This window comes from Oryza sativa, chromosome 2 (assembly GCF_034140825.1).
Source record: "Oryza sativa Japonica Group chromosome 2, ASM3414082v1".
NCBI classification, from domain to species: Eukaryota; Viridiplantae; Streptophyta; class Magnoliopsida; order Poales; family Poaceae; genus Oryza; species Oryza sativa.
The window spans coordinates 33,950,396-33,963,941 of NC_089036.1; the positions used below are offsets into that span (position 1 = coordinate 33,950,396).

General features: G+C 40.4%; 1 protein-coding gene across 1 annotated transcript; it reads left to right on the plus strand.

Moving 5' to 3' along the window:
• Window positions 1-2,617: 2,617 nt before the first annotated feature.
• Window positions 2,618-7,197, plus strand: LOC4330958 (E3 ubiquitin-protein ligase At1g63170). The gene is made up of 5 exons (XM_015771505.3): window positions 2,618-3,085; window positions 4,878-5,665; window positions 5,928-6,053; window positions 6,124-6,409; window positions 6,512-7,197. The coding sequence occupies exons 2-5, from the start codon at window positions 5,082-5,084 to the stop codon at window positions 6,725-6,727; spliced, it is 1,212 nt and encodes a 403-aa protein (XP_015626991.1). The 5' UTR covers window positions 2,618-3,085; window positions 4,878-5,081; the 3' UTR covers window positions 6,728-7,197.
• Window positions 7,198-13,546: the final 6,349 nt, after the last annotated feature.

Below are 13,546 nucleotides of genomic sequence, written 5' to 3' on the forward strand. Positions count from 1 at the left end.
TTTTGTTGCCTTGTCACACTTGCTGCCGGACGGGGATTGATGGGGAACTGGGCAGGATGGGGTGCCAGATAGTGAGGAATCGTTGTCGGCAAGGTTCAGCGAATGGAACTGCATGCTGATATATACGTATACGTATAGGGAGCATGGTTGGAAACTGTTTTAACAGCTCGAGTGGATGTCCACCCATTTATTGCATGTTATCTAAATGGTTATGAAAAAAATTGAAAAAATATGAATAAGATAGATCAATATGTAATGTATCAATCCACAAACATGCAAGTTAAAATTCAACTTCTACATATTGTAACAAAAAATAACAAACAAAACTCAAATTACTATATGTATATTTACACTTAAATTTGTTATTTTTGTTACGACTTGTACAAGTAGAATTTTAACTTGCATGTTTGTAGAGTGATATATTACATATTGATCTATCTTGTCAATTTTTTTAAAAAATTTTTTGCAACCATCTAGTTGACATGCAATAAACAGGTGGACATTCACTCGAGCTATTAGAATCCATCTCCAGCATGGTTCAATTATTTGGGTTCATTCAAATGGACGTGTTTATCCCGATTCAAGTCTTAAACTTAATATGGATGTTTGCGTATTGGTTTAGTTATCCTTTAAGTGATAAATGACTCGTTCGTCGATATATGGGTGGGTATGCATAGGTTTAGTTATCCTTTAAGTGATAAATGACTTGTTCGTCGATATATGGGTGGGTATGCGTACGTTGTAATTATGGTGTATGTAATATATTTCTAAAAAAAAAGCAAAAAGAATCAGAGCTGCACTACCAGACGGTACTACTACTCCCAGCTGAGTAAACCGAACAACATCACGTGGGAATAATCGTTATGCATGCTCTCTTGTCTGCACGGCTCGATCGTGGAATCAACAAATTCTGATGAATGCATTGAATTCCAGGCACGAGGAAAGTAGCATCAGGGGAGTCCAGTGAACTCCAAATTGCAATGAGCACGAGCGGAATTCTACGGGTCATCAGGCGAGTTCAGTAAACTCCAATAACGCAAAGAGCACGAGCGGAATTTTACGGGTCAGGCGAGTTCAGTGAACTAAAAAACGCAATGAGCACGAGCTGAATTCTACTGGTCTGGGAGATAGTACTCCAGTAGATAATGACGCTAAAGATGCAGGGTAATTCCATTTTCATGCCAGCCCTGGCTGATGCGACAGGCTCTATGTGCTGGGCCAGGGGGCCCTCTTCTACTACTAGGCCAACGCGTCAAAAGCTTCGTTGAGCATATGGCCCTTGCGTCTGCATAAGTGGAGTAGAGTATATGTCCTAGTGTCCCAACATGAGCGAACAAATCCAGCCGGACTTCGTCTCCGATGCAGCATCTGTCTCAAACATGTCGCCTGCATCTAACCTGTTGGTGTCCTGCCTTTTAGGTACAAGCTGTTGGCGAAAACAGCAAATGAATGGACAAAAGCCAAGCTAAACAAAGGTGTTCAATGAACCAAGTTAAACAGCTTAGCCATGAAAACCGCAGGAAGCTCGGTGGTTTTCGCTATGGGCATCATCCGACAGGTCTCTTCTTCTGCTCTGCTGCTGTTGCCTGCAAGGCCAAACGACACTGATACAGTGATGCTGTAATACTACAGCTGACAAGAGTTCCTGCAATCCTGCAGATGATACACTGAATTTAACAGGTATTCCACTTGTTTCTGCAGAATGCTGTAAGTGCAGGTCATGCCAGCTCGAAAAGTGTTACGGAGAAGTATTACTATCCTGTAATCTAGAGCACGTGAAAACCGTGACCAAACTGTCCCCGAAATTGAATGGAACAGGGCACTCGAGCAGGGTAAAATTCGTGATCACATCCAAGACGAGCATTACTGAAGAGCTCGTGCAACACGTTGTGAAGCAAGTGTAGTATAAAGATGGGCCGTGTAATTTGTTGGGCCGAGGAGATAGACAAGACGAGCATTCCTGAAAGGAATAAGTTCACTTTAGGTCCCTCAATTTGTCGCTGAATTTGAAATTCGTCCCGTAATACTAGCTGCCACGTCAGCCAAAACTGAGAGGAATATTGCATTGGGACCAAATGTGACCCGATTTTTAAGCTGAGAGACAAGTTATATCTAGTAGTATTGTGGTTTAGGGATGAATTTCAAATTGAGCGATAAAACGAGAACTTAGGGCTTGTTCACTTTGATGCCATTTTCAACCTTATCAAATTTTGGTAAAGTTGCCAAAAAAGTGGCTATATTTAGTTTGCTGCCAAATTTTGGTAACTATATAAGAAATCCTGCTAAAATTTTGGCAAGTTGCCAAAATTTCGGCAACTATGCCTTACCAAAATTTGGTAAGATTTATTTTGGCATCAAAGTGAACAGGCCCTTGTTCCTTACGGAAGAACTCGTGCAACACGTCGTGAAGCAAGTGTAGATGGGCCGTGTAATTGGTTGGGCCGAGGAGAAAGATGGGCCTGCGAAGAGGCAATGTGGACCATACGGTGGTTGGTGGGTGAACCTCGTGTGGTGGGTGGTTCAGGGGGCTCGTTTTCAGTCACGGTCGCGGATCCGGCCCGACCCGGCCCATATTCCGTCTCCCCATATCCCCCACTGCTTTGCGGGAGGACGAAGCGATCCCCAATCGGCCAATCGCGAGAGGGTGAAGACCCCTTCGTTGCTCACCTCGTCACCAACCAACCCCACCCCCCAACCCTCTCTCTCCCTCTCGGCCTCTCCGCTTCTCCGCCCACCTCACCTCGCCGCCGCCGCCGCCGTCGCCGCCGCGGCGCAGGCAGCGGAGCTCGGCGCGCCTCGGCCGCGCCGTCGTCTACCGTGCGGGCGCCGCTCCCGCGTCGCGCCTCGCGCGCGCGCGCGAGCGCGAGCTACCCTCCTCTCTGTGCATCTGGCGACGACTCGGTAAGGTTAGGGTTGTGCGCCGCCCATGCGCGCGGCTCCCTCGTCGCCACTGCCTCCCGCTCGCCGTGTCCTCTGCCACGGGCGCGGGTACCCTCCCATCCGGCGGAGTTGGGAGTCGTGCCTAGGGGGAATCTCAGCTGTCGGGCCACCGATCTACCCTCCACGGTGTTGCTCTAAGTCCGTGGTAAATATCTGCGCCCCAAATCCTTTCGACTGTGATATTTGCTTACGCGGATCGGCTGACCTGAGTGGGTTCGTGTGTTTATATATGGTTTGGATTCGCCAGATCTGCGATTGCTCTGAATTTTTACCTTAAATGTAGCACAACTCACGTTTACGGTAATATTCCCAAATGTGCTTCTGCGCAATGCCTCAATATCATGTGAAAGTGGGACCTAGATAGTAGGGGGGAATGACTTTTTGTGGCTGTGCTTGTTAGGGGATCGATCTGTGGTTTGTTCATGTTAGGGGAACTTCATCCGGTTTTTGGTTTTATGCATACTGTTATGTCTTAGTTTTCAGGGTTTAAGTGGTAATGACAAACACTATTCTGTAAAATCAATATATATTTTCTATGCATTCATCAATTAGGAGTTGTCCGTTTTGACTATTGTTGGCCTTCATTACAACACCAACGGTGAGAAAGTAAGGGTTCTTTGGAATGTGAATTGCTGAAAATTCCTTGGAAAAGAGAGAAATAATGTGCGTGTGTACGGATATGGATTGCCTAAACTTGGTGTCAAATTTTGTTGGTAGTGGTGTTTTGTGATATAATCCCAGTTTGGTTGTTTCAGTACTGGTAAAAATAGATCAGGACTTGGATTTTGGTCTTTCAGGAACTGGATGCAAACCTCAGCCTGGTATCTGAATGTGTTAGGTCAGGTTGTGTCATACTGCAATGTGTTTTCAGTAGGGTGGATTAGTTTACTCTCCCTTCTCTGAATGCTATTATACTTTTACAAACTTTGGTGCTTCTTCTCTCTTCACTGATATATCTTACCCTTGGTGCTATCATGCTTGTTTTGCATATCCATACTACGAGTGATGTCCTGTTCTTTGCCTGCCAAACGCCTTTGGTATTAATTTAAGGCATGTTTTTCCAAACATTGGCTATGAATGACCTTGGTCATTATGGATCATTGGATCCTATGAGAGGTGAATGATATTGTTTCTATATGATGTACCGTGCTGTGGTTATTGTAGTGTTGATTTTGACATCAGGCCTTCAGATCTGTTGAATATTCCACCTATTGCATCTCTAGAGTCTAAACTGTGGGATATGTTCTTACGTGCTATGATAAGATACAATACAACACATGTATTGTATTGAACCTTGCATCCTGATTTTACACTCTATGTTCTGGTTCCTAATTTAGCCTAGCCTGTTTTTTATACTTTGGTATAACTTTCACCTGGTAAAGTTGTGTGTCAGCTGTGGTTTGCTGTTAATCAGGTATAACCCAGAAAGTGGAAACATGTGTGAATAGACAGCTGCTAGCTTTGCCTGCATGGTGGTCTCTACACTTTATAATTTAGACAAACTTAAATATTACTAAATTAGGCAAACCTGCATACTGCGCATACATGTTCTGTCAAAGTTTATTATTTTTCTTCTATGCGTTGTGACCTGTCCATCTATGTACTGTATGGATATTATTATGCTTGAGAGGAGGTAGGTATGCTTTAATATCCACTGCTGTTTCTTTTACGCGTGTTAGTATTCTGAAAAGGGCAAAAACAATGTCCAAAGCCCCATGATTACATAAACGGGGACAGGTTTGTGATGTTTGATCACCTTTAAAATGCATCATAATTTCAACTTGTTGAACATACAGATTACCTGCTTTCTTCATTTCCGTGTTCAGCAGCTTTGCAATAATTTCTATGTTCATTTCTAGTCGTCTTAATGTTTATTTGAAAATTTATTTTCCTTCTATGTGCGAAATTGATGTTTTTTTTACTGTGTTCTCTTGCAGAATAGCTCTCTTTGTGATATAAATCTAAATGTTCACTTGAAGCTGGAAGTCTCTGCTGAAGCGTAGAATCGTAGATAATTCCTGCACTCAGTTTTGAGAAAACTGGAGGTCTCAGAAATTTAGCAGCTTGCTTCTTTCTTTGTTGCATCTAAGAATTGATGACCTCAGCCTTCAACGTTACTTGAAATTCAAGGTCATACCGATATGCACGCTTCGAGGATGGAACAAACTACAGGTGTTAGTGGCCATGAGCACATAATTGATATTCCAAGGGACAGTGGTCCATCTACTTCGACTTCCCATAGTGTTGCTAGAGAAAACCATGGAGAACCAAATCCTGTTGATAGATCTGCAACCAGAGCGCTAGTACCTGCTTTGCAGGCACCATCAGCAGTTGGTGCACCTAGTGCAGGACATACTTCAGGTGCTAGAAGAAGTGATAACTATGTTCGCCGGCACAGAAGCCCTTTGAATTCTGGACTCTGGATTTCAATAGAAGTTCTTGTCAATGTGAGCCAAATTGTAGCTGCTATTGTTGTGCTTTCTCTTTCAAGAAAGGAACATCCGCAAGCTCCATTATTTGAGTGGGTCATAGGTTATACAGTTGGTTGTTTTGCTACACTACCCCATCTTTATTGGCGCTATATACACCGCAATATTGTCAATGGTGAAAATGAGCCAGCACATACACTTCAAGGCTCCTCTCAGAACAATTCAACTGAGCCTTCTGCTAGTGCATCAGAGCGTCGAAGGAATGCTGCACGAAATGCAGTGCTCGCTAATCCAAGGTACTTTGTTGTGCATCTTTTGCATTAAAATTGCTATTGTGAGATCTTGCCTGTATATAAGTGATTCTTCTTTAGTTCTATGGCTAGGCTTGCCGAGTCGTGTTGTTGGCCTAGGAAAATGTTACAAGATATCAACTAGGCTAGATATGTTTTAGTGCATGTCTGAAGCATCTGTGTATGAGCATTGCAAGGAACACTATTGTTTAGATTGTTATTTACACATGTTCACAATGTTGCTATTTAAAGACAAATGCCTTTTCAGGATTAATGCTCTTTTTGACCACTTCAAGATGGCCTTGGATTGTTTCTTTGCTGTGTGGTTTGTCGTAGGAAATGTGTGGATATTTGGCGGGCGTTCTTCTGCTGCCGATGCTCCAAACTTGTACAGGTAAATACAAATATTTTTTGTGTGGATAAGATGCTCCCTTGATCTTGTTGCTGACTTTTTTCCCTGCCAGGTTATGTATTGTGTTCCTTACCTTTAGTTGTATTGGGTATGCCATGCCTTTCATCCTCTGTGCAATGATATGCTGCTGCCTGCCCTGCATCATATCTGTTATGGGATTTAGAGAAGATACAAACAATACAAGAGGGGCTACCTCAGAATCCATCAATTCTCTTCCAACATACAAATTCAAAACCAAGAAACGCCGTCATAGTTCAGGAAATGAAGCTGAAGGCCAAGATGGTGGGATAGTAGCTGCAGGGACTGACAAGGAGCGGTCACTATCTGCTGAGGATGCTGTATGCCCCCCTCCTCTCACTTTTTTTTTTTCATCTGTTGGCAGCAAACCAACTATTTCATATCGTAGTTATTTATTGTGCCTGTACCCTTTGATTTTGCAGGTTTGTTGCATCTGTCTTGCAAAGTATGCACACAATGATGAGCTTCGTGAACTTCCCTGCACACATTGTTTCCACAAGGAATGTGTTGATAAATGGCTGAAGATTAATGCACTTTGCCCATTGTGCAAATCTGAGATAGCGAGCTCATCTGGAACATCTGATACTCGTCGCTCTGACCACACAGATATTCCTGTGCAGGAGATTGAAATGCATTAGGGTGATCTGCTTTCTGAGGTAATACGGCAGAATACAGTTACTTGTGGTGACCGTGTGCTTGTATAAAGTTCAAGCTTTGATATGTGGATTGTAATGATGCATGGGGTTATTTTTGTTGCTGTTATTTTGGAGAAGACAGTTCTCACTGTCAACATACACGAGGAAATATACAATATCTACTCGTTCCATCAGAGTAGTACCCTGTGTTCTGTGGAGTTTGCACTAGAGTACTGCTACTTTCTAGTGGAAAAGAAGTCGACCAGGCCAATATATCTGGATGACTTCAGCAAGCTTTCCTATTGTACTACGCTTGCAGAAATGGCAATAACTGAAATTAGAGGTGGATATTGCTATCAAAAGTGGTACGTGCCTTTGATAACTGATTCGCTCATTCGTAACTCATTTGACGATGTTGCATGTATTCTGCACTAGATAACTTGATAACCTGAAGAAAGTATATCGTTTGTAAACTTTCCGATACCTTCCGATATGTGCGTTCTGACGTCAGATTATGAGAGTTTTGGGCTTTTATCGTACTATGTTGTGTGGTTTCTCGTCGTTCAATTCTGAAACCTGCCCTATAATACTTAAAATCCATGTACCTGTTCATCTTGCGCACGTATTTCTGAGACAATGGGCTAGTTGTTTCTTTCCTTTTCATCCGCATCCGCTGGAGAAGCCACGTCTATCTCCGAATCTCTGGAGCCACTCGTTGGACTCGCGGCTGCAGCGGTGAAGCTGCGCATGGCCTCTTGTTTCTTCCGTCCACTGTGCATCTGACTCGTGCTGCCGTTTCTCATTGTTTCGTCGCCATGCCTCTTGAAGGTTGGAGTACCTCTTGCCCTTCCTGTTACTGTCGTAGTGCTGCAGCCACCCGCGCTTCCGCCACAGAGACATGCTCCCGCCGCCGGACTCCGCCGACCTAAGCTCGTCGCGCTCCCGGTACACGAACGACGATGAGCATGACGCCCGACAGCACGCCGGTAACGAGGAACAGCCCGCCGAAGCTCCAGAAACTGAGGCTAGACGAGCCGACGCCGCTGCTGCTGCTCTGCTTGACTGCTTGTCACATTACCCTGCTTATAGCTCCGGCGTGTACTGCTCCGGTCCGCGCGTGCTTATAGCTCCTCTGCTTTACTCTCTTCGTGGAATTTCTGATGAGCAGAGGAAAGCATTGCCACCGCGCATCCGCATCGCATACTTCCGCTACGTATGCCTCCTCAATCCTCATTCTCGGCCGTGCGTGTTGTCTCTACGACACTACCGGTCTACCGCGTACGTTACACTATGCGATGCGGATGCGCGGTGGCCTCAAGGGCGGCCCTGCTGCTTCCAGTTGGGCCGGATGTTGCGGTCTCAGCTGAGAAGAGGAATAAGTGTCTATTTGCCCTTCCTCAACTCATGTCTTTGGTTGAATCGCATCCCTTAACCATAAAACCGGGTATAACCCGTTTTCTAACTCCCAAAACCGTTGCAAAACGACTCACTAGATGGTTGTTAATCTTAGCCTTATAGTCACCTTCGGCCCGCTCATGATTTGTTTACAACTGCTGATCTTTTTTTTTCATGAAATTGAGTTTTATATTAAAATGGTGAAGAAATATTTACATGCTTCCAAGAGGATGCAAAAGGAAAATACTACTCCCTCCGTCCGAAAATATAAGCACTTTTAGCATATGGCAAGTCAAACATTTTCAACTTTAACTATTAATAGAAAAAAATAAAAAAGATCAATCATGTAAGATTGATGTTACTAGATTTATCATTAAACAAATTATTATAATATATAACTCTTTTTATTTAAAACATCTTAATTTTATAGACATTGTTGATCAAAATAGTATTTCGGAGACCGTGTCAGAGTCCAAAAATATTTATATTTTGCGACGGAGGGAGTACAAATAAGTACACCCTCCGTCTAAAAAAGGCAATCTAGCAAGTACAACGAATCTAAATATATTTTATGTCTAGATTTGTTATATTAGGATGTGTCACGTCGTACTATGAGGTTGAGTTTTTTTTGTTTTGACGGAAGGACTGTTTGACCGTTAGTTTGCCGGGTGGAGGCGTGCAGCCGGATCGTTCAGTATGCTCCTGTAGTCCTGTCATCCTGTGAGTACAACTATTACAAGTACTAGTGATTTTTACATGGAAATTCATCCAGGACTCCAGACTGTCGTCCCATTTTGAAGTGTCACGGTGTTACCTGTACTCTTGGACCATTTATGCTCCCATCAACAAGAAGCAACTTGGTCTTGTCAGCTCAACACTCCACCTCCAGGTATTACTGGTGCAGATTTCAACTCTGCTCGTAGGGTAGCCTCGCCTTGTTTCTCTGTCATACTATTGTTGGGTTTGAGTTGCAGTAGTAGGCCAGCATAAAACCAGCGAAATTATGCTTGCTCCTTAAACATTTGTTAATGTAATTTAGGACACTAATGGGATGATTCCATTCATTTACACCCTCTTATACGGCGTGGAACGGAACAGTATTCTCGTACTCTGATTCTATAGGAGGACTGCAACGACTCGCGTGCTGACGACGCATCCGCTGCAATAATAAATAACGTGCTTTGCTGCCGATGACTGCTCTCAGCTGGTCGGCTCAAGACCCGGTTCAGTTTAGTGCCCTCCCAGCAAGTTGGTCTCGACATCGATCATAAGAGACTTCATGCAGCTAAACGGTATATTTCATGTGAAAATTTTATATATAGAAGTTATTTTTAAAATATCAAATAAATATTTTTTAAGTTTATAATAATTAAAACTTAATTAATTACGCGCTAATAACTTTTATGTTTTTAATGTCCTAACTTCATCTTCAACTTCATTAGAAATGATGCAAAAAAACATGGACGTGACTACACAGCTAGTGATAGCTGGTTTGTCTAAACCAACTATCACTTCATCTATAAGAGACACCATCCACCTATACTTCAAATACAATTTTCTCTTAAACTACTCATTCAATCTACGATCCGATTACACCGTTATGTCCATAACAATTAAATCTTTACATCAAGATCTCACATGATTATATTTTGATGAAAAATCATAAACTACTTTTATGATATGTCTAAATTACCTTTAGATTTTACTAAGTTACTTCTTATACATACAAAAGTAAATTCAGTAAAGCTTAAAAGTAATTTACATATATTATAGAAGTAACTTATAAAAAAAAGATAGAAAGTAACTTTGATTAATACCTTTTTTCATTGAACAAATTATCATATATTTAATTATCATATATATAAGTTACTTTTAGATTTGATTAAAATATTTCCTATACATTCATAATGCTCTGAGGTGATTACTTTTATTATTGTTTTTAGTTAATTCCATAATTTGTGCTGATTAATTTAATTTCTAGATAGAGTCATGTTTTTATCTCTATAACGGATTTACTTCAAATGACATGTCAAAGTTACATTCGTTTTGTTCTAAGTTACTTCTATAATATATGTAAATTACTTTTAGGCTTTACTGAATTAACTTTTGTATGTCTAAGAAGTAACTTAGTGAAATCTAAAAGTAATTTAAACATATCATAAAAGTAATTTGTGATTTTTCATCAAAATATAATCATATGAGATCTTGTTGTAAAGATTTAATTGTTACGAACACAACGATGTAATCGGATTATAGATCGGATAAGTAATTTAATAGAAAATTTCATAAGAAGAAAAAAAATATGCACAACCTAATAGCAAAAACTACTTGCATGCATGTACGCTAATAGTACTTCTCACGTAATTGTCTGCGTCGCTCGTTAAGTCTAAATCGAGATGCCTCTCGAAATAGATTTTGCGAAAAAACATCTAATGTTCTCCTCGTAGAAAATAGCATTAATGGAAATTACCATGCAAAGCTCGGTGCCCTTGATGGATCACTGGATCCTGAGTTCCTGACTCAATTCGTACTATATACTCTAACACCAAATTCTCTGCAGCGAACGATAAATTGCGAAACAGTAAAAAATACAGAAGGTACGTGTTAGTTCTTTGGGTGTAAAGTTTTTGAAGTATACGCATACACATTTGAAGCATTAAACGTAGTCTGATAACAAAACAAATTACAGATTACACATGTAAACTGCGAGACGAATTTATTAAGCCTAATTAATCCGTCATTAGCAAATATTTACTGTAGCATCACATTGTCAAATCATGGTGTAATTAGGCTCAAAAGATTTATTTCGCAATTTACATACAAACTGTGCAATTGGTTTTTTTCTACATTTAATGCCCCATATATGTGTTGAAACATTTGATGTGACGTTTTTGGCTAAAATTTTTTGGGATCTAAACAAGGCCAGAGTTTGGCGCCAACCTGCCAGGGTAGCTTTCAGGTATTGTACTAGGTTCAGAGTTTGGTGTGTTTAGTTCGCGAAAAGAAAATTTTTAGGTGTCACATCGGACGTTTGACCGGATGTCGGAAGGGGTTTTTGGACACGAATGAAAAAACTAATTTCATAACTCACCTGGAAACCGCGAGATGAATTTATTAAGCCTAATTAATCCGTCACTAGCACATGTGGGTTACTGTAGCACTTATGGTTAATCATGGACTAATTAGGCTTAAAAAGATTCGTCTCGCGATTTCCATGTAAACTGTGCAATTAATTTTTTAATGTATCTATATTTAATGCTTCATGTATATGTTCAAAGATTCGTTGTGACGTTTTTGGGAACTAAACAAGGCCAAAGTAGCTAGGGGTGGACAAAAAGCTCAAAACTCGTGGCTCGGATCGATTCAAACTTGTACTCTTAATGAGTCAAGTTGAGCTAGCATTTTAGCTCGCGAGCTTCTTGTTTGGCTCGTTAGTATAAAATATCATCATATCTTCATGAACTTAGTATTTCTTGACTAGTGCTTAGTCTTTTAATTACATCAAAACTATTCATATTTAGTGAGTATTATATTAGTTAGTGTTTATTATTATGTTAATACATAATAAAATGTTAAATTTGTAATTATTAATATGATATTAATGAGATATAACTCGTTAACGAGCCTAATGAGCCAGCTCGCGAGCCAAGCCGAGCTAGCCTTTTAGCTCATTAACATTAACGAGCCGAGCCAAGTTGGCTCGTTAAGACAACGAGCTCAAACGAGCCGAGCTGGCTCGTTATCCACCCCTAAGAGTAGCTGTGTTTAGTTCCCTTCAAACTTTCAAAAATTACATCACATCAAATGTTTAGACACATGCATGAAGCATTAAATGTGGACGAAAAAAACAATTGCACAGTTTGCATGTAAATTATGAGACGAATCTTTTGAGCCTAATTACGCCATGATTTGACAACGTGATGCTACAGTAAACATTTGCTAATGACGGATTAATTAGGCTTAATAGATTCGTTTCGTAGTTTACAGGCGGAATCTGTAATTTGTTTTTGTTATTAGTTTACGTTTAATACTTCAAATATGTGTCCGTATACTTAAAAAAAATTGAAATTGAACTAAACACGGCCTAGATCATTTCAAGATGACGATATCAGAATTCACAGGAAGGGAATACGGTGGAAACTACTGCAGGCACAACAACTGCGACAGTTTGTTCGCCTGTCTTACTTGGAGACTGATGTGACTGACCACATGGAGAATACTTAAACCAGACTAGAATGACGGATCTGTTTTTGCCAGATGAATTCAAAGATCAGTAGTCTCTTTCTCTGAAGGAAATGCTGGGAAATTGCAGCAGGCAGACTGAAGTATGCCTCAACTTTGTCTTATTTTGGTATGCTCTCCAGAAAATTCTTTCAATATTCACCGCATTTCTATCGCGTACACACAAGTGATGACTGACCAACATTGTTTGATCATTCACGGTTTTGTAAGATTATGCCATAGTCAGAAATGATGAAGATTGCTTTGAATGTGACTCACAAGGTCAAGATCTTACACGAATGGGCAACTAACAACCGTGAAAATATACTATCCTACCAAAGCTGACTTTGCGCATAAAAGTCTGTTTCTTTTTATTACAGGTAGATCTATGAATAGTATATTTCCCAGCATAAGTGGCAATGGCATTGACATTGCAACTCAACTATATATATTAATTTCCCAGTAGCATGAACGTCTAAGACGTTGAGATTACAATTGCTAGTAGAGTATCTGTTTATGTGAGTGGTAAGCGTCCCTAATAGGCAAACTAATTACTTTCTTTAGAAGCAAGGGAGTTAGATCTAATTGAAAAATCATTGGAACAAAGTTTGACATTACTGTGTTTAACTTGTGGTTGACAACTGAAGGAAATATCAGCTGTTCCTTTCCACGGTTCCACTTTTCATTTCGGTACCACGTTGCTTGGTGTTCTTTCATCATTTTTTATCACTATCATAATTTCCAAAAATAAATATGTTCACTGCTCGGTTCACAGTACTATTTACATAAATTTTACCATCCTTAAAAGTTATTAAGAGATATCAAACTTTACACTAGGAAATATATTTTCTTTTGATACCTTCTCAAAACTGTAAAATCACTTTAAAATTAAATTTTAGAGGGAGATGCCTCATGAATTGATACAGAGGCCGGATATTAAAATGTAATATTTCATATCTAAAAAGATGGCATTCTGAGTTGTGACCTGCATTAGCCGCTTACATTAAGAGGAAGCTTACAGATCTAATGCTCCATTATTATGTCCTAGATTTCTTTTTTTTAGAACTATGTCCTAGATTTCCAAGCGACCGGGTAGGTATACACATTAAAATGTTCTGTTAGATCGAAATTTCCAACTACCATAAAAAAAGTTTTCTTCTCAGCAGACTGTGTAGAATATTCAGATGCTCGTTCCATTTTAGAGCG

Excerpts from the sequence above, each read along its gene's own strand:
- LOC4330958 (XM_015771505.3), top strand. The coding sequence starts at position 5,082 with ATGCACGCTTCGAGGATGGAACAAACTACAGGTGTTAGTGGCCATGAG. Across the intron at positions 5,666-5,927 it reads GCAGTGCTCGCTAATCCAAG|GATTAATGCTCTTTTTGACC; the intron begins GTACTTTGTTGT and ends ATGCCTTTTCAG. Across the intron at positions 6,054-6,123 it reads GATGCTCCAAACTTGTACAG|GTTATGTATTGTGTTCCTTA; the intron begins GTAAATACAAAT and ends TTTCCCTGCCAG.